At 38.9% G+C, this 25177-nt stretch overlaps 1 protein-coding gene across 2 annotated transcripts; it reads right to left on the bottom strand.

Moving 5' to 3' along the window:
* Window positions 1-1447: 1447 nt before the first annotated feature.
* Window positions 1448-24891, bottom strand: LOC136044612 (putative N-acetylated-alpha-linked acidic dipeptidase). Of its 2 annotated transcripts, XM_065729974.1 has the most exons (19): window positions 24777-24891; window positions 23992-24100; window positions 21282-21468; window positions 20410-20511; window positions 17027-17152; window positions 16041-16227; window positions 13807-13900; window positions 12513-12611; window positions 11792-11877; window positions 10219-10338; window positions 8838-8920; window positions 8635-8698; window positions 8062-8129; window positions 6773-6864; window positions 5884-5974; window positions 4886-5150; window positions 4709-4790; window positions 2654-2746; window positions 1448-1653 (listed from the first exon to the last, which is right to left on the bottom strand). In XM_065729974.1, exons 1-19 carry the CDS (start codon window positions 24883-24885, stop codon window positions 1464-1466), a joined length of 2247 nt encoding a protein of 748 aa, XP_065586046.1. In that variant the 5' UTR covers window positions 24886-24891; the 3' UTR covers window positions 1448-1463. The 2 variants fall into 2 exon arrangements, 1 of the variants encoding a protein (XP_065586046.1); XR_010621834.1 differs by lacking the exons at window positions 1448-1653; window positions 2654-2746 and having other exon boundaries at window positions 4711-4790; window positions 4886-4980.
* Between the last annotated feature and the right edge of the window lie 286 nt (window positions 24892-25177).

Here is a 25177-nt window from a genome sequence, read left to right as displayed (position 1 = left end):
GTTCCATTCCTGGAAGTGTTACAGGTCAAGCCGGAAGGGGCTATGGGCAGTCTGATCTAGTGGAAGACATCCCTGTCCACAACAATGGACTATATGTCCTTTGGGGTTTAGTTTCAATCCAAAACATTCTGTGATTCAGTGTAGCCTGAAGTTCTCCATCAGTGAAGGGGAACATCAACCACTCCCTGATTCCCTGCATAGGAACAGCTCCACACTCAGGGTTTGAGTTAGCTAACGGCTACACATCTGAGCTACACCAATAGATCCAACTGATTACAGACACTTTAAAGTATTTGTACCTCTGTCTGGCTTCTCATGATGTGTCTTACAGGACCCACTCATAGCATCCAACTCCTTGTGCACGTGGCTGATTCAGGCTGCTTTTTGAACTCTAAGAAACAATGAACTGGAAATGTTTGTCAGTAAAGTTACAAAGTCCTCAAGAACATATTAACAGACAGGGCTTAGAATGCTTATTTATTATTTATTTAGCCTTTTTTTGGGGGGGGGGGTACTTGGCTGATGGGAACTGAATGCTTTCATTTGCTGGTGCATGCCAGTTGGTTTGACTTCATTCATAAATATCACGTGACCTTTGCTTCTTTGTGGGAAGAGGAGGGGGAGGGGGAAGGGAGGAGGAGAGATGCCATCAAAGAACTTACTAATTCCTGCACTGTCAAACTGTCAGATGAATTAACCTGAAAAGACCTGAGTATTCTTCAGCTGATTTGGAGAAGACTCCACCTGGCAGGGGAGTCTGGCAGGGGGGTTGGACTCGATGATCTCTTGAGGTCCCTTCCAACCCCTATGATTCTATGATTCTATAAAACTAGGTCTTCATCTTGAAAGACAAGTTTTGTGAGATCATTAGCTTTCTGATAAGAAATATCACCTAATTTTCACTCCAGTGACTAGAAAGTTTCTTGATTAAATCTATTTGTAAACAGCTGAAAGACTTAACACGTAAAGAAAAGGACATCACGGGTGAATATTTTAGCTGGCAGCCCCGAATTTGTTATGATCGTAATACATTCCTCACACTGCATGTGCCAGTTTTCCATCTTCATATGTGAATCTTCATGTAAGAGGAAAGCAAAAAGACTATCACAGAGTACAAATATGCAACTCAAAGATAAAAAAAAAAGTTAAAAAATTTATCAAGCAAGCAGAATTCAGAGCTCTGAAAATAAATCCAGTGGTTAGAGATTCTTAAAATATGAAGCAGAGAAAATAATTTTTTTATGTAGACTCTCACTTCAGAATTTATCTACAGCCTCAGTTTGTGAAATTAAATACATTATTACCTTGTTAACAGTGTAAGTGCATTCCACTTGGTTATATTAATCACAAAGAACAAAACTTTTGCAGCACTTCTAATAAATGTCTTAATGTTTTCAAACGTTCTGGTTTTGATCATTCTTCTGCACACTGTCATACATAATCCTTGATGATAATGTTGGTATTTATGCTACTTCTTTCAGTGTTCCTGCTGCTGCCTGTACAGTGAAGGCTGCAATGGAAATCTGCCTCTTAACTTCTTTCCAGGCTTCATCTTGATCAGCTTTGCTTTGAATGTCAAACATGGCATCATAGATCCCTGGGAACGATTCTCCTGCATACTTGTTATGGCTGCTTGGAGCAAAGATAACGTGTCTGTAGTTAAGGGAAAAAGATATTCTGCATTAGGAAGATATTTTTTATTTTTAATAAATCTGACACTTCTAAATTCTCTGTCAAATTCTTGACATTGAAGGTGTAAATAAATATTGTCACTGTAGCAACAATGCCTACCTACAGTCTATGAAAAAATAAAAATAAATGAGCTACATTATTCCATGCAAATTCAACAACTTTGCACCTAAGGAGTCTTGAGATAAAATTGGCTAAAGTATCTGCCTTTCTCTGATTTCAGAAGAAGGGGAAAGATTTAAAAAATAATAATTAAAAAAATAAAATAAAGAGCCATTATCTTTTCTCACAGATATACACAGCATCTGACAGATGCAGGCATGCTTTGAGGTAGGAAAGTTGATGTTCTAACAACAGGCTGTTCTCAAGAGATTTTTAATCACAAGTCATGAGAGATAGGACTGTAGATTTTTCATTCTCCTTCTACAGTTACTTTTTATTGGAAAGATTACTATTCAGAATACAGAGTAGTAGGACAAAAAAGCTAAGCTTGATTTGAGTATTCTGCCTCTCAAAACAAAATTTATTTCTTGAACTGGAAGAGAGAACTACTCCATTCACTGTGGTTGGAATACTGCCCTCTATAATGTATTTGCTAGCATGCCTGTTCTGCTACAATGGGTCAAATTTGTAGATGTTTAATGTATACCCTATGTCATATCCAAATCCCCCAAATTAGGGGATTTGCACTGGGACAAGGGCCAAACTTTCTGATCTCATTAGAAGCACAGTGAGATCAGTAGAAATGGATTTACTGATCAGAATTCGCTAGCAGCAAGATTCTCACTCTACATACAGTGAAGTTTTCCATAGCACTGTTTTCCCTTTCAAACTTATTTGTTCTATTTAATCTACTTTTACTATGTTTAATAAAGTCATTACGATTTCATTTAGAGTTCCATAAACTACAAAGAAGTTCTAATATAGGATTCCAGGCAGAAAGTGAAAAATAACCCCTTCTTACCTATAGAATGGCCTTCCAGGTAATCCCAGTGGATCGATGAAAGCCCTTTCTAGGAACATAAGTTGATCATTTAATGATCTGACAGCAAGCAGGCTGAAAATAAAGCAACAAAAGAATAGATCAGGTACAGTGTTTTGCCTATTCTAATTTACAGTGCTGGATATATGAAGGACAGTAGATCAAGGATGTTGAACTTCAAGTGTACCCCACTGCAGACAGACCATGACAACTAACCTGCACAAACAAATGATGCTATTCTATATTGTGAGACAGTCTGGTTTATAACCTAAAAGCCTTTTAAAGCTGTTCTACAAGCCAGGGAATACTGTCAAAGAAGACAGACTTCTAGGTATTTTCTTTCATGTTGCATTTTATTCCTATATCTACTCTTCCTTAGGATGCTTAGATATACCATTCTCCATAAAGTCAGCCAGCACCAAATTACTTCAACAAAATCACATTAACGTTTATATAAAATCACATCTGAGAAACAGGAACATTAGAACTGTCTTTTGAGTCATCCAAGAATTTTGTTGTTCTGATAGCAGAATGCAGATTCCCTGGAGCAGAGACCATCTGTTTCTGTGTGCTTTGAACAGCTCTGGGCATACTACTGATGCTGAACAAATGGAAGAACTGTGAAGAAGAATATGCTGACTATACGTGGGTTTGATAGTTCACAACCAAAGTAACTTACTGTAAAGATTCAACAGCACTCACCAAGAGAAAGTGGTAAAATTTGTATCACTGTAAGCCTGCAGTAATTTTACAACTGTCAATGAAACTGGTTCAAGTTTACACTGAAACAGATTGAAACTGAAGCTGGTTGTTTGAGTTAATGTTTAGATTAAGCTCAATCAACAGCAAAATCATTTTAGACTGAACTTTCCCATTTGCTACTGTGCTGTAGAATTCACCAAGACATCACTGATTCACAAAGATTAATGATAAAAGTGTTTTCTTCTACATTTACTTAGAAACTCCAGCTAACTTTACTGATGCATTTTATTGATTTGGGAAAACAAATGGAAATGTACATGTTAAATCAAATATGTAAGCTTGATAACTGACAGGAGTTACAAAATCAAAATAACTAAGGCAGAAGAGATCTGACAGAGTATGGAGAGAAGTTATGATTTGAAAATGGACCACAGAACAGAAATTATATTCTAGCTCATAAATCAATTCTTCTGCTTATGCAAATTAGCCTTTTTCCAAGAACATTATAAACACTCCAGAGATATGAAGCCCATTAAAATGTCATACATGTCATATGCCATAACTCTAATACTTTACATAAGAAATAACTGTAAATTTATTTCCCTTTAAAGTTGCAACCATTACAAATATGGCTTTTATTCCCAGTATTCCATGAGGGCTAGCCTCTGGCTGAACTAGACACTTCCCAAGACATGTAACATACATCTACAGATATATATAAAAGGAAGTATATTTTCTTGTTCTTAGAACAGCTACAAAAAACAAATTAAAAATCAAGTATAAATAATGGCATAGGTACTGCACAGAATTTTTGGAAAGCCTGTCAAAAAGATTGCCACAACTACGATCTTGGTACAGTTATTTTTTTCATTAAGTGATACTGGTGTCTTGAAAGCTATAGTGGCTGGCCAATGCACATTACAAGTTAACATTTGTTTTTTAATGATAATCCAGCAACAAAATCCTAGGATGTTTGTACTTGGAACTGACACACCTGTGCTAGCTCTACTCATGCTATCCAACAGCCTAGTCGAAACAATGCACCATTCAAGTGCTGCTCCTGAGCAGAACTGACATGACCTTGGACACTTTTCAAAGCTAAAATGGCTTGATTCCCAGGGTCTCCAGTGTCTCTGATGTCCACTAGTTCAACACTTTTATATTTTGTTTATTAGAACAATCAGATCCTTAAAGACAAGATCCCATAATGACTTCAACTGACCATCAGTTATTTGTCATCATGGTTATTCAGGGGACTAAATGCAAACGAAGACAATGCCCTCTGAGCCCAGAGGACTACAAAGATTTGGCTGGAAAAAAACCAGTTAAACTTACTCGTTGATATCTATTTGTTGCAGTCTGTCATGAAAGCTATCAGCAGCTTCTGTAAAATTCTTCACAGCTGAAAAGAGAGCATCTGGAGGGAGCAGAGGAAGCATTTAACTTCAAATTCTGATGGCTTATAAATAAGGTATCACTAGTATTAACAGAGAAATGAAAGAATGTACCTACCAAAGGATACATTGTATGCTGCCAGTTCTTCCTCGTGATTCCTTGACATATTATAGATGATATGAGCATAGTTGCTTATGGCTGATGCATAATCTCTACAGTCAAAAGGGAGTAGAACAGAGTTGGCCAATTCAAACACCAGCCCTCCCCGTACCTGAGCAACTGTCAGATGATTCTTGAAAGTGGGATCATAAAATTTTTCCACAATTTCATACGTTTCATACACACTGTGGTAAACTGGATAGCTGCTATATTTTTCTACATTCTGAAACAAACAAAATCAACAAATCCATCATTCAAGTCAGCTATAGATACTTTATGTTTGTATGTAAACCCTGGCTGTAGGATTTAAGGCACAGTAAAGTTAAATGTTCAGGTCACACTACTACTCTGTAGCTGCTATGGACAATCAAATGGGAAGAACAGCTCAGTGGTGGAGCTCTTAGAGATCAGCCTATGATGAAATGGTTACTTGGAGATGCTCTCTGCACTGACCTGGTATTGGGCCTAAAGAAGGAAGCTAAAAACACACAGTTTCTAGTTAAGTTTCTCTTCCTCTCTTTGGATCTCAATAGTTATTACTGTTTATTTGGCTATGCATTTTTCTCAAGCTCTTCTCAATTGGTCTCATACCATGAACCACAGTCAACCCCATATTCTTCACTAAACATAAATCATTTTTGAATTCAACGCTTCATAAGGCATCACAATTCATTTAAAATGCATCATAAACTACTGAACCCTTCATGCACCACAATAATTTTGAGTACATCCACTTACTCTGAATAATAGTCCTCTCCTCTTGTCTGACTCACACCAAGATGATGTTTAATAAATATCTGTAGTGTATTAGCATACAGAGTTCTAGTTATGACCTGAGACTCCACTCTGACACACTGAACTGAACAACTACAAAAAGCTACAATGGTGAAGGGCTCATTTACAGTTATTATTCAGGCAGTTGCAAGGGAGATACAATTACTAAGATGCAGACTTACCCAGTTTTTACTGTAACGTGCTCTGCCTGAAGCGATGCCAAGACGTTGAAAAAAGACCTCAAAGTCATTGCCAGAACCCAGTTTATTTATTCTTTTAACAAGAAAGAAGAAAATGCTTTGAGTGACAATACTCAAAATACTCTTTCCAGTTTGTTTCCAAGCACTGAGATAGCTATTTGTTCTCCAGTTACAGTCACTGCACAGTCTTTCCCTAGCATGTTCTTTCTGTCAGTACACCATGAATTCCCTGAATGCCCTGCACTGTATTCACCTCTTACCAATACCTATTCTCAGGAGGACAGAACCTGAGGAGAGAAATCAAACACTCACAGGGAAAATTTAACTCACTGTCTTTAATAAATGAGCAGATCCAAATACCTTCTTCCTGCTGTATTTACAGTATTTCCAGTCTTTCAGCTGAGAGAAAACATAGTACTAGCATGGCTTCACGTAAGAGAATCAGTTTCTTAGATTCTGTAAATCTTGAAGGACAGTGCTGCAAAAACCTGCTTAGTGTGCTCCGTAGCCACTGAAATTTAGAGTCCTGACAGAAGACTGGAAGCAAGTCCAAGGGAATGCTATTGTGCTACCTCCAAGTCCTTCTGCCACTGCTTTCAGCATACTACACTTATATGTCTGAATCTCTATAAACAATGCAACACTTTACTTTTAACACACAAAGCCTCCTGTTGATGCTACAAGACCAAGTGCATGTAAGTGTTCTACAGTATCATACCAGTTGCATTCAAACTCTGTAATCTGTACCTGGTGAAAGTCAAATTTGTCAATTCAAATGCTCATTTTTCCAAGTGGGTATTTCTTTAAAGCCCACACCTACAAGCTGCAGTAATTTTCAAAGGCTTAGCCTTTATTTTCTTTTGTCACTAACCTGGGGACCTCTTTATATTCTGTAGATGGATTTTTTTTATACCAGCTCTCATAAAGAGATTTTCCATCAAACCCTTCATCAGGACTCGGTATCTAGAAAATACATATTGTAAAAAAAGACAAAAGGTATTGTTTTAAATATTACCATCAACAAAACTAAAACTTGCCATCACTTAAAGCCTATGGCTTAGGAAAATGAATAAATAGAAGTCTTTCTGCACTTCCAGTTCAACCTTTTAATGCACATTTTTCAAAGGAATATTTTATTTGTTAAAAATAAGTAACTTCAGATGTCCGTATGTACTTTCTGATATTTTTAGTGAGATGTTCAGTCATATAATTAAAATATTCAACACAAAAGAAACATTGGGAAAAAGAAAATTTCTTTCAGTTTGGCAGGAAATTTCAAACAATTCTGTCTTGGTTCAAATTAAAATTGCTTTTTCCTTGTTTTACTTTAAAAAAAGGATTTCCATGGAAGCAGGAGTGACCTTAGAAGGACAAAGTGCACAGCACTGAGTGCTTCTATCATTACTGCTACAGAGGTATACAAGTCATTATCTAGTCAGTTCCTATTACTGCTTTCAGACTACTTCCTAGATTACTGAGCACAATAAACACTGTATGTTTTTCATCTTTTTATTTTATTGCTGGGCAGCTGAGATTTCACTGCTTTTACTGTATTAATTTTTTTTTAATATCTATTCCTGTTTTATTATATTCCTAAGGATTACTCAGTGATAGTAATCAAAATAAAATATGCTTGGCTATATAGCTATGGGGCTAACTGTTTAAAGAAACGTGTCACAGATTAATTCTGGATGGGGTTACAGAGCCTCCTTCCTCATCAGTGTTCTCTTCAGACACCAGCTACCAACGGGGTGTAGTAACATGCATTAATCAGCCTTTGTTGTTGCTTTCCAGCTCTAGAAAGTGTTATGTAACCACGTTTACTGGTATGTAGGTCAACAATTTAATGATGGCTCTGGTGTACAAAGTGAGGCTCTAGTGACCTGATTTTCTGCCAGTTCTGAACACCCACATTTAGCACAAGTTACCATGGGAACTGCAGGTGATCAGCTTTTCCACAGTTCCAGATTTTAACTGGGCATTTAATTTTAACAGTTAGATTTTATTTGTTGTCTAATTGCCCAAAACAACTACATTAAGTTACTATGCTTCCTTAACCTTGGTAGAAAAGAAAGCAACATGACATCATATTTTATACCCTAAGCCCCATCCAGTAAATGAACAGTGAGTGTTGCAGCTAAAAATTTAAAACAATATTACCTCTTTGGTCACACTGTACACCAGACTGTACATCAGTGGTGTGCAATCCACTCTTAGAGTATAGTTTCCTGAAAAACAAAACAAAAAAATATTTGTATGAAGGAAGTGCTACTCAGCTGAAGCCTTGTGCCATTATGAGTTAAAGACACTAAAAAATTACACGCAAGCCAGTTCTTCCTGTAGAAGGCCCTTCTGTGATGTAATCAGGATGAATTATAAACCAACTTTTGAAGCAACCTTAACAGCTTTTCTTATGCCCCTGTGCTGATTACAAACATCATGAGAGGAGATGTAGACCCTACTGAGCTACTACAGAACAGCTCACAGACCACTTGCTGCAAACCATGTCTCCCCAAACAATGCAGCTGCTCTAAGGCACTTCTTCCCTGAAGCAACAGCAATGGAGTATCCGAAGCACACCTGACAATTCTGGGTCACTATTTTCCACACCCACCATTGGATTAACTCAACATTATCATATTGAGGCTTTTTCAGATTTCCAAGTCAAAATGCCTCCCAGTCACCCATCCACACCATCACTAATCCTATAAAATGCAAACCACAACAATATACCTTCGATGGAGGAATCTGCATTGATATAAGCCACTCCTCGTGACTGCAATAGTTTGGCATTTTCCTAAGAGAAGGAAATGAGAAAGGAAACGTTGATAATTTTTTTTCCTCAGAACAACTGAGAGAAGAAGTGCTGCTTTCTCATTCAGATTTCTTAAAGATCAGCTCTTGTGAAAACTTGTCTTGCAGACACATCAGTTTACCTCAGCCCACTCCGTAGATCCTAACAAGCCAAATTCCTCTGCATCCCAGCTTGCAAACATCACTGTTCTCCGTGGCCTCCATCCTACAGTAAAAGACCATAAGAAGTGTATTACCAAAATAAAAACTGCTCATGTCGTCTTTGAGGTGTTCATCTTTTATCCTGATCTGTGGAAATAGAGGAACTTTAAATACAACTTCCTCACTAATCTACTCTAATAGTGCTTTATTAATTTTAGCAATCCTATTTCCACTTTATTATTGTGCCAAAAATGTACTTTTTCTCCTCTCATCAAAATTTTCTAGTATTTAAAACTGAACAAGAAAAAAGAATGTGTGCATGCATTCTTGAAAGAAAGCTTTTCTTTTTGCTCATTTCAACTTAGTGCACATTGTAAATTGATTCTACTTTAACAAGAAGTTGTGTTTGGAAAGTTGTCATTATCTACTACTCAATTTCTCTGACCTGTTTCACAAATCTCAGATTTCAGTATGTAGATGATCTTCAAAACAAAGATATTTCACATGAAGTCCTGCAGTTCATTCAAACCCAGGCTGAATGCAGCATGCTCCACAGTCTTGCTTCCGTATTTTTGCACAAGGTTTGAGGATACTGGAATCTTTCAACCTTTCAACTTCATTTTTTATTTTAAACTTGCATTGCAAAGAGTGTCCCCTGATATTCAATAACTGCAGGGGTATGAGGAGAAAATGGAATGCTAATAGGTTTATGATGCAGTGGCTACACACAGAAAACTCCTATAGTACACTACTTGAGTTGTACCAGAGTGTCTTTCCATGGGATATCAAGGAGGGTGACAGCATTTGCTCTGACAACAGAAATTTGGCATATTTAATATTCTTATACTATTATAATATAAGTAAGAAACAGGTATTTTTAAAACCATTACCTCCTGCTATGCTTCCACAGCTCATTCTTCGCACTACTCAGATTTTACTCATATTTGGCTTTGTCTCCAAGCCAGTCAAGTGATCAGAAGACATTCACTGTTGCCCTGCTGAAGTACTGATAAGTTTCCCATGGCGTGAATTTTATAAGATCATTCAGACATCCAGTATGATCAACGTCAAATAAATAGCAATCAACTTTATCTGAATGTCTTATTTATTTTATTATGCTTCTCATAACTTCTGCTTTGACTTTTTTCTTCAGAAATATTTTCTCTTGAATAGATGAAATAGAGATATCAAGATTGCAAATGTAATTATTAACAGCTGAAGAGCAGTGTTAATTTTTTTTTTCCTTTGAGAGATCAGAGAGATGTATATCTAAACTTAAGCACATGTTCAAATCTCAGAGATATAAATGGACACTGCTGAAGGGAGTGGTTTCAGTGTGCTTTTTTCTTTCGTGACAATTACCTTCCTTTTTCAGTTTTCCAAAGCTCCTCACAATCTCATGAACCACAGCTGCTCCACTCTGAGGATCAATGCCACCAAATACCCATGAGTCACGGTGGCCTCCCAGGATGACATATCTATCTAGAGAAGAATGGAAGTTTACTTAGAAAAAACCTTTTTTTTCCTACCATAGTGTTGTTAATTACACACAAAATCACAGAGTTATAGTGGTTGGAAGGGACCTTCAGAGATCACAGAGCACAACTCCCATGCTAAAGCAGGTTCCCTACAGAACAGGTTGCACAGGAAGGCGTCTTGAATATCTCCACAGAAGGAGACTTAACTTTTCAGGGTAGCCTGTTCCAGTGCTCCATCACTCTCACAGTGAAGTTTTTCCTTGTGTTTATATGGAACTTCCTGTGTCTCTGCCCATTGCCCCTTCTTCTATTGCTGCATGCCACCCAAAAGAGCCTGCCCCCATCACCTTGACTCCAACACTTTAGATATTTATGAATAGTGTTGAGATCCTCTCTCAGCCTTCTCTTCTGACCTCTGAACAGTCACAGGTCCCTTTGCCTATCTTCATACACGAGATGTTCCAGTCCACTAATCATTTGTGTGGCCCTCATCGGATCCTTTCTAGAAGCTCCCTGTCCTTTCTGAACTGAGGAGCCTGGAACTGGACATTATAGCATAATGCATAATTGGAAAATATTTCTAATTTTTCATGTAGATGTCAGGTAACAAAGCTTACTAGTTTACATAATGTAAAGGTAAAAGATATTTTTACTATCTAGACCTTTTCCTGCACTTTCGGCCAATGCTAAAATCTTGACAAACAATTCAATCCCGTAAGACATAAAATTTCCTAAATTTCTTAACATTACTTTCACAATTAGAAGTACTGTGGTTTTCCTCTGAAAATAGATGCATCTTTCCACATTTTACAATAGTGTGTTTATTTTTGTACAGCACGCCAACTCCCAGCATTAAAATATGTACTTCCATGAGCATATATATATACAGTAAATAAAAAAGGTGTTTCAAAGTGATGGAAATCTGATTAATATGATCAAAGTCACACTAGACAGCTGTGATAGTATAATATGGTTAGCAGTTGTGTTTCAGAGAACAGGGAAGTGCTGCAGTTACAGATTAAATTATTGTATCATTCTAGGAATGTCTCTATATATGCTTTTTTATAGTGGAAATATCACATTGGCTACAGAAAACTATAAGACAGGCAGCAAGGCGAGAGTGTTGGAAATGATGTCTTCAGATGGAATGGATTCGTTTCATCCATTCCATCTGGTTTGAACCATTTCCATTTGGTTTTCAAGTGACAATACTGTTCCCCTATTAATAAGGAAAAATATTCAATTAAGAGTATTCCTTCAGTTGCAAAGCGACTTGCTTGATCACAAATATTTCTGTCTAGTGTATGACTACCCCTTTGGAACTCACACCCTTAACTGTATGAAATCTGATGCAGTAATTAATTCAACACTAAGTATCACACAGAGCAATATTTCAGAGAAAACCATCTTCCTCATTTTCCCTTTCTAACTAGTCCACTGAAGACAGATGACTTTACCTGGTTCCACCGTGCCTCTGATGGTGCCAATCACATTGTAAATTCTTGTTACTCTGTTGTTGCTATGAATGTGCATTTTCACCTTTCTGTTGCATTGGGAAGAAAATCCAAAGGAAAAAATCAGCCAGATTAGATAAAAAAAGGTTTAACATCTTTAAAAACTATAAAGAATAAATTGTAATGGGGCCTAGGCCACATTTACCCCATTAAATCAATTGACAAAAGGTCAAATGGTTCATATGAAGCCAATACAGTAGTTCAGCCAATAGTGAAATGCTTGGAATTAATCCTAAAGTGTAATTATTTACTTAAACACAAATCTGAAGCCATAAAAATGACACTGCACTTCCAGCACGTTTTTCTGGAGATCTTAACAATGTAGGTTAATATTGTTTTACACATGGCAATACGTAGGATCAAAAGCCAGGACCACAAGAATTTCAAATACACAGGTTCTTTTCTCAAAAAATAACCAGACTAATCAAATAGATTGCCAAAAGCTAGGTGACTGTCAAATGAACTGTGTTCAAGATTAGCTTGAAACTAAAGCAATTCAGTCATACCCTCCCAATTAGATGTGAATGTACTGCAGCTTTGCATGTAGAGCAGTTCAGCCCAGGAAATGGCCAAAATCAAAGCAACAATGCATATAACCCTAACTACTGAATCTTTCTTTAGTCATATTTTATTGTTCTACCTTTCCTTAGGAAACAGAACATACCTTGTAGAATAATTTGTTGTGAAACCAGGACCAACATTGTAAGACACGTTCAAATTTCCTTTCCAGCTACTATGTGGCGGTGCAGATCCTCCCATGTTACTATGAAAAGAAAATACACAGTATCATCATTACTAGAATCACCTTGCAACAGCACCAAACACAAACAAAGAACCAGAAACCACATTTTGCTCAGTACCATGCAAATATATCACGTCACTGTCTTAAACATTTTGTCCCATAAAGTTTTACAGGTGACTAATCTACATTTTTTTGCTACATTAACACTAGTATTTTAACATGAGGAACTGATCCTTGGCATTGAGGACAGCTCAGAATGGAAAACAGACTTTCAAGGGTTTTGCCTATTTTATAAGCTGCTTCGTGTAAATGGTACTTGGGACGTTCTACTGCCTTGAGAACTGCATTTGCAGATCATTCAGGAGAAAGTTATTTTGAGCATTCTAACAGTTTAACAGCACTGTTGTCTTTCAGTGCCTCTCTCAGGGCATCATTTAATATGGTGGCACAGGCATAGCTGAAGTGTTTTTAAGATGTCTAAAATTGAACAAATACGATGTGTCCAAGTCATCTTTTCCTGTTCCAAGCTGAATGTGCAAGGACAATGCTGCACCTGACAAATCTATTGCATCTTATTTTTTTTTTCCATGTATATGTTTCATTAACATAATTATGAATTTTAATGCCATCCCCTGGAAAGCTTGGAGCCTGCCTTCAGATCACTTGCATACTTAGTATTCACACTTACTTACATACAGCTTAAATACATTATAACACTCCAGAATTTATCCCATATCCTTACATTAGTTTGAGCTTCATTTCACATTTATGCAACACAGTACAGATGAGGAGAGAAAACATTTGGCTTCTCATAACTGACAACAGAGTACAGATCCTAACCCATCAAAGATGTATAGTTAAGTATTCACCTGGACACACATTATTTTATTGTTGGTCTTTTTCATAAGACAAGTATCATAGCAGCCCCACAAGTTGTTGCCTTTTCTCTGACTCACATTTTAACTTCAGTATAACTATAGTTAATAGTTGTTATATCAGTTAATATCTGATGCATTAAAAAAAACCCTTTCCAAAACACTTTGCATGAATCTGCTATGTAGCAAAATATGTCGATCTCCTACAGAGAGCCTTCGTCACAAACAGGATTTCAAATACTACACAAGCTGAGTGAAAAAATATTTTTCCTTTTCTTTTCAAATGTTCTTCTAATTTTCACTGAACACTTTAAGATTCCTTACGTCCCCCAAACACTGACCGCAGTAATGACTCAGCATCATGATAGCCAATGGGATGAACTGGAATGTTTGGGAGACCTACACCGCTGGCTTTGTCTAACCGGTAGGTGTACTCTGAAAGGAAAAGACAAGCATTTCTGTATCCACACGTCTCAGAATGCATCTGCACATTTCACAGCACAGCTTAAACATAGGACTTAAAGAAAATCACTTCCCTATAAGTTGTTTTCACCAACAGCAACAAAAAAAGATCTAGGTTTTGCTCAGACAAGGCACAGTTCAAATACAAATTATATTATTTTCCACAAACCAGAATCTAAATTTTCACAGTGTAGACAAACATAAACATTTGGAAGTCATTTTTCTAGTACGTATAGAATAGAATGGAATTTTGTCCTTAATACAGCATTCACAGTGCCACTTGTTGAGGGAAGCAGACAGGGAGTCATCTACAATGGCTGCTCCAAAAGCAATGCCCCCCACTTTCATAAGTTCATAAGTTCATAAGTTCATAAGTTCATAAGTTCATAAGGTTGGAAAGGACCTATAAGATCATCTAGTCCAACCATCCTCCTATCACTATCTCTACCCAACTACTAAATTAAGTCCTTTAGCACCTCATCTAAACACTTCTTGAACAGCGCTAGGGATGGTGCCTCAACCACCTCCCTAGGCAGGCCATTCCAGTGCCTGACCACTCTTTCAGAAAAGAAATGCTTCCTGAGGTCTAATCTAAATCTTCCCTGGCGCAACTTGTGGCCATTCCCTCTTGTCCTGTCATTACTTATCAGGGAGAAGAGGCCTACCCCCTCCTCACCACAACCCCCCTTCAGGAAGTGGTAGAGTGCAATAAGGTCTCCTCTGAGCCTCCTCTTCTCCAGACTAAACAATCCCAGCTCCCTCAGCCGCTCCTCATAAGACTTGTGCTCCAGGCCCCTCACCAGTTTTGTTGCCCTTCTCTGAACACGCTCCAGGGCCTCAATGTCCTTCTTGTAGTGAGGGGCCCAAAACTGAACACAGTACTCGAGGTGCGGCCGTACCAGAGCTGAGTACAGGGGGATGATCACCTCCCTGCTCCTGCTGGCTACACTATTTCTAATACAGGCCAGGATGCTGTTGGCCTTCTTAGCCACCTGGGCACACTGCCGGCTCATGTTGAGCCGAGCATCAACCAACACCCCCAGGTCCTTTTCCTCTCTACATTCTTCAATCCATTCTGCCCCAAGCCTATAGCATTGCATGGGGTTATTGTGGCCAAAGTGCAGGACCCGGCACTTGGTCTTATTGAACCTCATCCCATTGAGCTCAGCCCAGCTATTCAGCCTATCCAAATCCCTCTGAAGGGCCTCCCTACCCTCAGGCAGTTTGACACATCCTCCCAGCTTTGTGTCATCTGCAAACTTACTGAGGGTACACTCAATTCCCTCGTCTAGGTCATCAATAAAGATATTAAACAAGATGGGCCCCAAAACTGACCCTTGGGGGACACCACTCGTTACAGGACGCCAGCTGGACTTAACTCCATTAACCACTACCCTCTGGGCACGGCCCTCCAGCCAGTTCTCCACCCAGAGAAGAGTGAACCTGTCCACACCACGGGCTGCCAGTTTCCTTAGGAGAATACTGTGGGAGACCGTGTCAAAGGCCTTGCTGAAGTCCAGGTAGACTACATCAACAGCCTTTCCCTCATCTACCTGTCTGGTCACCCAGTCATAGAAGGAGATGAGGTTGGACAAGCACGACCTGCCCCTGGTGAACCCGTGCTGGCTGGGTCTGATCCCTTTATTGCCATGCACGTGCCGTGTGATCTCCCTCAATATCATCTGTTCCATAACTTTCCCTGATACCGAGGTCAGGCTGACAGGCCTGTAGTTCCCCGGGTCTTCCTTACGGCCTTTCTTGAAGATGGGAGTCACATCGGCAAGCCTCCAATCTTGTGGGACCTCTCCAGATAACCAGGAATGCTGATAGATGGCAGAAAGTGGCTCGGCAACTTTATTTCATGTTGGCCACGATGTCAGAAGCAGAGTTTGTTGGCTGGCAGCAGATACTGAACCTTCCCAACAATACTCTTTCACACTTAGCTGCTCTGTGACAGATGGCAGCTAAGGGACAGTCTGACAAAATGTGTAAGATCACTGACTCTAGCTTCTTTCTTTATAACTATGCTGAAAACACATAAATATCAAGCTCCACAGTGACTTTCAGCACTGGTTTAGGAAGTGTGTGATGATCCACTGAACAGACATCTCACCTTTTGCAGGATAGCCTGGTGTCAGAGGATCTCCTGCACCATTCAGGTTTAATACGTTTCCACGCTGGGCTCCTCCACCTGGAAGGTTCCAGCCATTTGGATAAGGATCTACTCCTGGAGCACAGTAGTCAGCAGGGTCTGAGTAGAGAATAATTCCCTTGGCACCTGCCAGCTCAGCATTCTTCACCTGCAAAACACAGTGTTTCCTATCCAGACCTTTAAAGCTTGTCACAAGCATTCAAGGGACAAAAGGAAGTATTATAAATACCAGTGATTATAACTTGGAACCTTTCACACTGCTTTAGCTAAGTAAAGGTCCCACGCTTGTATCATAAAGATCATATAGATACATAGATAATGGGTTTTGTATGAAGCAGATTTGCATGCCAATATAAACAGTTGTTAGAAACACCACCTTAAGAGTGAACGTATCAACCCTTTGTGTCAATGAGGGCATATAACTTCCAAACTAAACGGCAATTGCCCATCCCTCTGGTTATGAGTAATTTTGGTGTGTATTTCATTTTAATAAGCACTACACGGACAGCAATACCTTCTTTATGTTTAAGTCTTCTCCATTCAGATAGTATCTGGAAGAGTGGTAGCGTATAAAAACTCCATGATTATATTATCTGACCTAGAGTTAAGAGTCTAACACCAGTTTTCACTGATGAAAATAGCATATATGTAAACCAGTGAGTTATCCACTTAAAGCTTGCAGAATATTACTATATGATAAATTTTGGCATTCCAATGAGGATATTCAGTGTTTGACACTCTGAAATTCAAAATATAGCTCTTCCCAAGGTAGTTAAGACGCATTTGAACAAATTGGGAAGAACAGGCTATTTCACAGTTAAGACTGTATTACTGGAGCATAGTTACATTTTGGAACAATTAATAGTAAGCAGATACACTTTAAAATATGTAACATTTTCCAACTTACTTTTATCCTTTAGAAAACCATTTTTATACAGAGTCATTACCTTATTTCCTCTGAAGATCTTCCCGTATCGGGCAATAACAATCTTTCCTGTACAGTTAATAGCCATTTCACGTTCCAGCTTAAAGAAGTCCTCGGTGCGGCCATAATTGACATACACTAACTCACCCTGATAGAAGGAAGTAGAATTTGAATGTCAACGAGCATAAAAGAAGGAGGATGGGATCTAGTAAGACAATCGGTTGGGAACAATGAACTTCAGTACTGGCTCTTGTATGAATTCTTCTCTGATAATGAGACAGTTAAGTAAGCAAGTGAATTCTCATGAATTTACACTATCATAAAAAGTTATGTGACCTCAGCCACTATAGAGAACATAAGATTTGACTTAGAAACTGATAGTAAGTGCTCAGAGCATTGCCTTTTCTTCTCTTCACAGTCTGCTTAAGCTGCAGTCAGTCAGTCTTGGACAGCTGGAGGTATCTCAAACCTACCTTACAAAGAAAGATATTGCCCTCTGGAGATGCCTCTTTAGAATAAATACCTATAAAGTGACTCAAGTACCAGTTTAAGGTAGGCACTTGCCGTTTCAGACATCTAAACTTAGGTGACAGATAACTCTTCTCAAAGTGCATTTCTCTATATGACCACACACTTCCAGAGAGACCTTCAATTTAATTTCAAAAGGGAATTAAACTTAAATATTGAAATAAGAGGGACAGTATTTAAATAAAACAATTTCTCAGCTACTAAAATTCTGCACTTCTCTATTCAGATAATAATTCATAAACAAAAGGATTATTCTTGGGTAAGATTTTTTGAATTTATGAACAAGTTTTCCTCTTCAGTAAAATCAAGTATAACCCTAATGAAGTCAACACTGCTTTGGCAGTGTATTTAGATCAAGCAATAGTGGAATTTGGTCCTTTGTTTTAAAATAAGTTCTTTCAGAATATCCCATATCCAATAGCTAAATTTGAAGACTATTACTTTTTTTTCTGACAAATAAAATGTAAAAAGGCTAATATAATTGCAGTTGTAGTTGCATTAATAGCAACCTCCTGAGTACTCACATTAAGGACACTTGTTATAAAAACCAAGTGCAAAACAAGTTAACGTAAGAGTGACATTTCGTATTGAAATTCTTAATTCAGATTCTTAAAGGACCTCTCACAACTGTCATAAAATCACAGAATGGTTTGGGTTGGAAGGGACTGTAAAGATCACTTAGTCCAATGTCCCTGCCATAGGCAGGGATACTTTCCATTAGGCCAGGCTGCCCAGGGTCCCCATCTAATCTGGCCTTGAACACTTCCAGGGATAGTGCTTTCTTTGGGCAACCTGCTCCAGTGCCTCACCACCATAGCAGTGACAATTTGTGCCATTTCCCATTAATCTGATGAAATCTCTCATTTTTTACAGCTGCTATCTAAAATATATTACAAAGTGCAAGCCACGAGAATGTAGTGGAGACTCATGAATTGTCTTGTCTGGACTCTTTCAGCTCAGTTACAGTTCTCAAGTACAAATCTTATCTGTGATTATCATTAACTAAATAGAGGCATTTTTCCAGTCACTTAATAAGGAAGGAACAGAACTTTATTGCTATTTATAATGATAATGTTCCAAACCAACACTGCTGCATGTAAGAACTTGACTTCACATCACCACTGTAGGATTTCTAGTAAAGATTTCTATGAATAGAAGCATCTGCTCAAAACTTAACTTCTTTCCTCTGTTCATTGGGACCTAGCTGGAATACACCATACATAAGAAAAATATATTGTATCTGAGACCAAGGTATAGTACATCTACTGAGAAGCAGAAATGAGTGGCAGCTATTTCTAAATCTCTGCAGGGTTTCTCTCTAACAGGTAAGAAGCAACCATCCCACTCTGACAGTACATAACCTTCAAAATACAGTCACTACCACTTGTTAAAGAGCAGCTGCAAGAAACAGTTAACGGTGCTACGAGTGCCTAGCTGTACCTCCAGAACTCCCTGAATAGAGCTTTTACCCAGAAAACCTGAAAGCTGAGTTCCTGGACTCTCTCAGTATGAATACCTTTGATCCATTTCTTCCCACTTCCCAGGAAGGCATCCTACTCTTGAGACCACAGTTACCCTGGCACACAGGTTCTTTACAGCCTTCTCCCTTCATTGAACTTCAAGCTTTGTGCAGGAATTGTTTCCAAAATTAATGAGCAGAAAGACTAAGACTGATGAAGGCACCTGTCAAGTTCCAAGCCTCCCTCCACAGCTTAGTTATGTTTTTAATAAAATGGCTTCTAACATAAAGAAATAAAAAGATATGGGAAAACTCAGATAAGCCCAGAACCCAGGGAACATTCCCTCTGCTGAGCTTTATATGCTAGTTTCAGTAGAATTGCAACAACTGTTCACTGAAGAATGTTGTAGCTAACAGCATCAGCTAGGTATCTGGAGCTTTTGTCAAACTATTATGCGTTAACGGAAACATAAGCAATATATTTTGAAAAGACAATCTGTCTGTTAGGTATTGTTTCTTCCAGAATTGATGTTCCCCTATTTAATTCAAATAAAATCATTTTCTAAAGAAGTAAGCTGCATCTTTCAAAACTTGTTTTTATTGTTATTTCCCATATCCCATCTCTTACTGTAGCTCCCGAGAAATCAAATAAAACAGTGAAGGTATTCTGGCTTTCTCTAAGGATATTAAAACAGGAAGTCAGAATCTATGAATTTTACCTTTTATTACGTTCCAAAATTCCCACTGCGACTCTTGAAACACTCATAGCTCTCATATGTTAGGAGTAAGGCTGACTACCTGGCTCTCCAGCTTCCTCTGAGAGTGAATATAGGATATCTTCTGCTTTCTGGACTTGCACAGATTATTGACAAACTTCAGAAAGCATATGAATTTAATATTCCACAGTCAGCTCCAACTTTAGAGGACACCTTGGATGAGCCGACCTCCAGAGGGCCTTCCCTACCTATGTTATTCTATGTACAGACAGGGAAGATACTGCAAGCAAAATAATATTTCCTATTCTTACAAATAAAGTATTGAAACAAATAATGATCACAGAACAGAAAACTCCTGTTACACAGGCCAGCTCTAGAACAGACAGCTTGTCAGCTGGTGCCATCTGTGTAAGACAGAAAAGATAAATGCTAGTAGTATTGTCTATCTACTGTCTGCAATTGCCATGGACACTGCACAGCTACTCCAGTATGAGAGTCCATGGAAGAAAGTGCTTTGAAAACTAGGTTGTTTATATGGCCACTTAAATATGTCCTATTTTGTTCACCAAGATGTAAAAGAATGACAAATACTCACAGAACATCTGGAGAAGTTAAAGAACTAGATAAAATTAAAAGATTAATTTTCACATTTTTTAGGAAAATGCCATTTCTGTTTCTGCCTCTTTTACTATTCTATTTTACCTCAGGCATTCCTTGGGCTGAAAATGCACTGTAGGGTGGCACCACGTCTCTAATCGCCTCATACCCTGCAGGAGGTGGCTCCGATAATGATGTGTTGAATACCTAGTGGGAAAGAAGAAACAAACCAGGAAATATGATATAGACATACTTTTTATGCAGGCACACTTCATATGAATTTAAGTTTAAAGGATTCTAGCTTTGTAACTCAAAATGAGACACAATCAAAACTTTAATAAGCAATGGGCATCACTTTCCCTATGCAAGTTCAGTGTGTGATGTTGGAAGTCTCACTGCCACTCTTTGCACAGAAACCTGTTTATATGAACACAGGTTCCTTTAAAGAGGTCTCAATATAACAAATAAGAGAAAGCTGGATCATAATAACAAAAAATGTTTGCATTCTGCTCATCCCTGGACCTTCTATGAGCAGCAGAGCTACTCTGAATTGAACTGATTTTCTTTGCATCATTGTATCTTGAGGCATAAACTCTGTAATCTTCAAGGAATTGAATTCAGCACAATCACCAATACTGTAAAATGGCTCAATACAAGTAATGACCACGGTTGATTTTGTAAGAGACAAAGCAATTTTAGAGCAACTGAATTACATACAGTAACTTTTACACATAATTTGCTTTTCATCCATGTGTGTCAGCAAGCTGAATGAAGCAGGGTGGTTACTGGTACTCCTAGCATAAAAATGAAGAAACAAAGATATAAACTCAGACAAAAAAAATAAAGCAAAGGGACCACTGATTTCCATCAGCTTTGTATCAGGTGCCACATCATGAACAGAGAAGATAATAGTGTTCCCTCCCAGGTGTATAAAGGTAATTTTTTGCCCTGTTTGCATAAACAGGTATTTTCAGTACCTCATTTCCATGCTCATCAATTACTGAGACGTAATTGGGTTTATTTTCATCAGGATAAGAGAGCAAGACATCATAATGAATCAACTGAACAGAATCCAAACCAAACTCCTTCCACTCAGCTTGAATCTGCTGAGCCAGATGGAGATTCTCCTTTGTTCCTGCTAGGTGAGGAAGCTGTGTAAAATTGCTGGAAGAAACAGAAGCAATCGATCAGGATCAGGCAATGCAGCACATAATCTTAAACTCACTGGAAATAAATCCCCTAGGTATGACCAGATGTACCCAGACTGAATCAAGACCAAGATTCTTCTGCATCTGTATTTTTGTCTGCCTTACATTTAACTTGAGGCAAAGGGTTTCAGTCTGTCATAGGTGATTACACTTTGTTAGCAGCACAGCCTAGCAAGAATGGCACAAAATCAACAGTGGGGTCTTGCTCTTGCTTTATTCCTTGTCTTCTGGGCAACCTTGGGCCAGACATTGCTCTGCATAATGAGACTGAACTTCCTTGTAGAGCAGTAAAATAACTGAGTATAATTAATTCTAGGTATTCAGTTTAGAAATGTGCATAATTACTGTGATCCCTACATTTAATTAGCTGGATAGTCTCCTCAGATCCCACTGTTTTAATTAATTTTAGCACACTCAAAAAGTTGACTCTGAGCATGTTTTGTTGGCGAATAAGAGCGTGAGATCATAGCACCTTACAAACAAGGAAGAGAAAAACTCTGTGACTTAAGTGATATGCACAGAGAATAACAAATAGTGTAAGACAGCAGGAATGGTGAGCAACTCATTGTCTGAAAATGAAATGTGGCCAGATTCTTGAGAAAACCTAGTGGTGAACTGATCTAAAAAAGCCTTCATTAAATGAGATTATCACGTCCTCATCCTATTATATGACCATGCCATCAGCATACCACATGAACAGGTGTTAGTGCGTTAGTGAAGGAAATAAGATCTTGGATAAGAATGAGGTATGGGAAAATTTTACTTCGTTAAGTTCCAGTGAGTGTCACCAGAAACAGCAAAGTACTCTGAAAGAACATTATACTTCTGATTTTTGTACAGAGCCATGCTGATAACGTCAACAGCTTCTATCAACACTGTACTAGATACTCCTCATTCAGACAAGGCACCATTTTCTGGATTTGATTACAATTTGAGTTATGCAATAGCATTCTCCTGTATTCTATCCCCATTTAACAGTACTGTGATTTTCTTTGTTTCCTGTTCTCATCTGTTGACTGTACTCCTAGTTCTGAGAGGTGATTAAGTACTTGGGTATTCCACCACAGAACTGGTTGCATGTCAGTAAACGTGGTACAACATTTCCTGTTGGCATAGAGACCAAGAGTTTGGAGGGCAGAAAGCTCCTTTTACACATCCGTTGAGCAACAGTTGATGTTGGAGGAGCCAAAACACATGCTGAAGAGTGCAAAAAATCTGAAGTTTTTCATGTTTGTATAGGCCAGGACATGGCTGTTACACAGCAAAGAGAATGTACTTTCCAGCTAACTTATTTGCAGTAGTTTGTGGAAGTGCACTTCAAATAAAATATGTGAGATGGTCGCAATCAATGAGCTGAAAATGCATTTTTTTTAGTAATTTGGTTTTGCAGTAAGCTGTAACTTCCTGCTAGTTAATCAGGTTGGGAATCAAAGACAAATCCAAATCTATTGTCTCCTTCTAAAAGCACTGATACTTTAATACTTTCTTTACATAGAAAGTCGATTTCCACCAAAAAACTATGACTCCTGCCTTGAATAAATATATTTCTTTAACAATATAACACCTTTCTAGTAGACAATCTGTTTACAAGGTCCCTAAAACAAATCATCAATAATGCAACAGCTTCCTAGTAGCTAAAGCTTCTAAGTTTTAAGACATTAACAACAATAATTCAACAACAGACTTCAAAAACCTATGGTGCCATCTTTTACCACTTGAATTTTCAGGAACAAAACTTATCAGCTTTGCTTGTAGGAGCAGAAAATAACGCTGAAATCACATAATTTAATTTATAAACAGTAGATGAGATGTATAAATTCTTGGGGAAAAATCACAGTCTTAAAAATGTCTTTACAGCTTTAAAGATAACTGTTCTAGCTGTTCACTGTATGAAGAGGGAGAGTTTGGGAATCTATCTTTCAAGAAAGTGAGAACATGACAGAATGCTGCCAAATGACACAAATGTGATCACGAATTTGTGAGAACAGCAAAAAAGTGTGAAGTTCTAAGCTATAGGAAGAAATGCAAGCTCAAATGCTGGTATGATTCTTTTCCTTTATGTTTAAGTGCTCCACTATTTTTCCACTCAATCTGTCCCAACCTAAGTTTATTCATACAGCCCAATTAGAAGCAAATATTTCTTCCATTAAAAAAAACAGAGCTGTTGATTAAATAGGCTACATAAGAGAAAAAGTGAACTTCTATGACTGCACAAATTCACCAACTGCTGGGCAAGAATTTGACCAGTTATTAAATACTTTTAAGTATCAAGTTTGCTTCCAATGACTCCAAGAGTCTTCAACACAAACGGGAATGAGAAGAGTCAAGATGGACTGTACTATCTTTCTCAGCTTACTGGGAAACATTAGTTAAAACCTATGGCCAAAAACCTATACACTATGATCTGTTTAGTGGCATCCTTGGCTGGTTCCTGATTTTTTTTCTTATTTTTTGACAGATAAATTTACCCACTGCTTACAAAAGGAAGTGCTTGATGTTTTCAGCTTTCATCTCAGCCATAAATGCTGCCTTCATCTCCACATGATGTCTCAAAGGCATCTTCTCTTCTATGGGTTTTGCAAACCAGCCTATACAACACAGTAAAATACATCTTTCTTCAATATCACAAGATTTTGTCACCATTTTTTATCACAATACACTCAAACAGCCACACGTTGAAAAGAACGTGGTCATGACAGTGACAGCGCTGCACCACAGCAAGAAAACTTGTTAGCTAGGCATATATTGATGGGAATACAATATTAATCACAGTAATTTTACTGTAGATCATGAAGGTTGGAAAAGACCACTAAGATCATCTAGTTTAACCACTGACCCATCCCTACCATGCCCACTAACCATGTCAGCACCACAGTTCTTGCACACCTCCAGGGATAGTGACTCCACCACCATCCTGGGCAGTTGTGCCAATGCCTCACCAGCCTTTCTAAGAAGAAATTCCTACTATGCATCCTGAACCTCCCTTGCCACAGCTTAAGGCCATTCCCTCTCATCCTATCGTAGTCACCTGACAGATGAGGCTGACCCCCACTTCTCTACAACTTCCTTTCTGAGAGTTACAGAGGGTGACGAGATCCTCCCCCCCCGCCCCCCACCCAGTCCGAGCCTCCTCTCCTCCGAATGAAGAGATATTAAGAGCCGAGTGGGGGATGGGGCATTCAACCACAGAGCGCTTCCCCCCCCGACTCCCGCCCGCCGCTCAGCCCGGCTCCGCTCCGAAGAGGGGTGAAGTGCGCACTGTACCGATGAGGAACCCGAGGAGGAAAAGCCCAACCGCTGCCCCCAGGGTGACGGCCCAGAAGCGGCCGCTCGCAGCCCTGGGGCCGGCGGGCTCCGCGAGCGACGTCCACATGGCGGCCGCTCCGCTCCCGACCCGCGGCCCCAGGCACCGCTGCGCCTCTGGGCGGGCGGGAGGGCGCGGCCGTCGGTTCCCGCGCAGCGATCGGACTTTGTCTGATCTCACCCGCAGAGGGTACGGCGGTGGTGTGACTGAAAGTGAAATGTCGAAAGAGGTGATCCTGCCCCTCTGCTCCCAGGCCTCACCTGCAGTACTGCGTCCACATGTGGATTCCTCATTACAAGAGAGACGTGGACTGGTTGGAGCATATCCCGTGAAGGGACACAGAAATGAGCAGAGGTGGGGA

This window comes from Cyrtonyx montezumae, unplaced genomic scaffold (assembly GCF_038088225.1).
Source record: "Cyrtonyx montezumae isolate F1298 unplaced genomic scaffold, pur_monq_1.0 scaffold_12, whole genome shotgun sequence".
In the NCBI taxonomy this organism is placed as follows: Eukaryota; Metazoa; Chordata; class Aves; order Galliformes; family Odontophoridae; genus Cyrtonyx; species Cyrtonyx montezumae.
The sequence above is the reverse complement of the archived record's forward strand: the minus strand, read 5'-3'. Positions and strand labels throughout refer to the sequence as shown.

Bases quoted from the DNA above. Each gene is read 5' to 3' on its own strand.
- LOC136044612 (XM_065729974.1), bottom strand. From the start codon at position 24,885: ATGTGGACGTCGCTCGCGGAGCCCGCCGGCCCCAGGGCTGCGAGCGGC. The intron at 8,699-8,837 runs GTAAACTGATGT...TCCTTCTCTTAG, and splicing joins GATCTACGGAGTGGGCTGAG to GAAAATGCCAAACTATTGCA. The intron at 8,130-8,634 runs GTATATTGTTGT...TTTGTTTTTCAG, and splicing joins TGCAGATTCCTCCATCGAAG to GAAACTATACTCTAAGAGTG.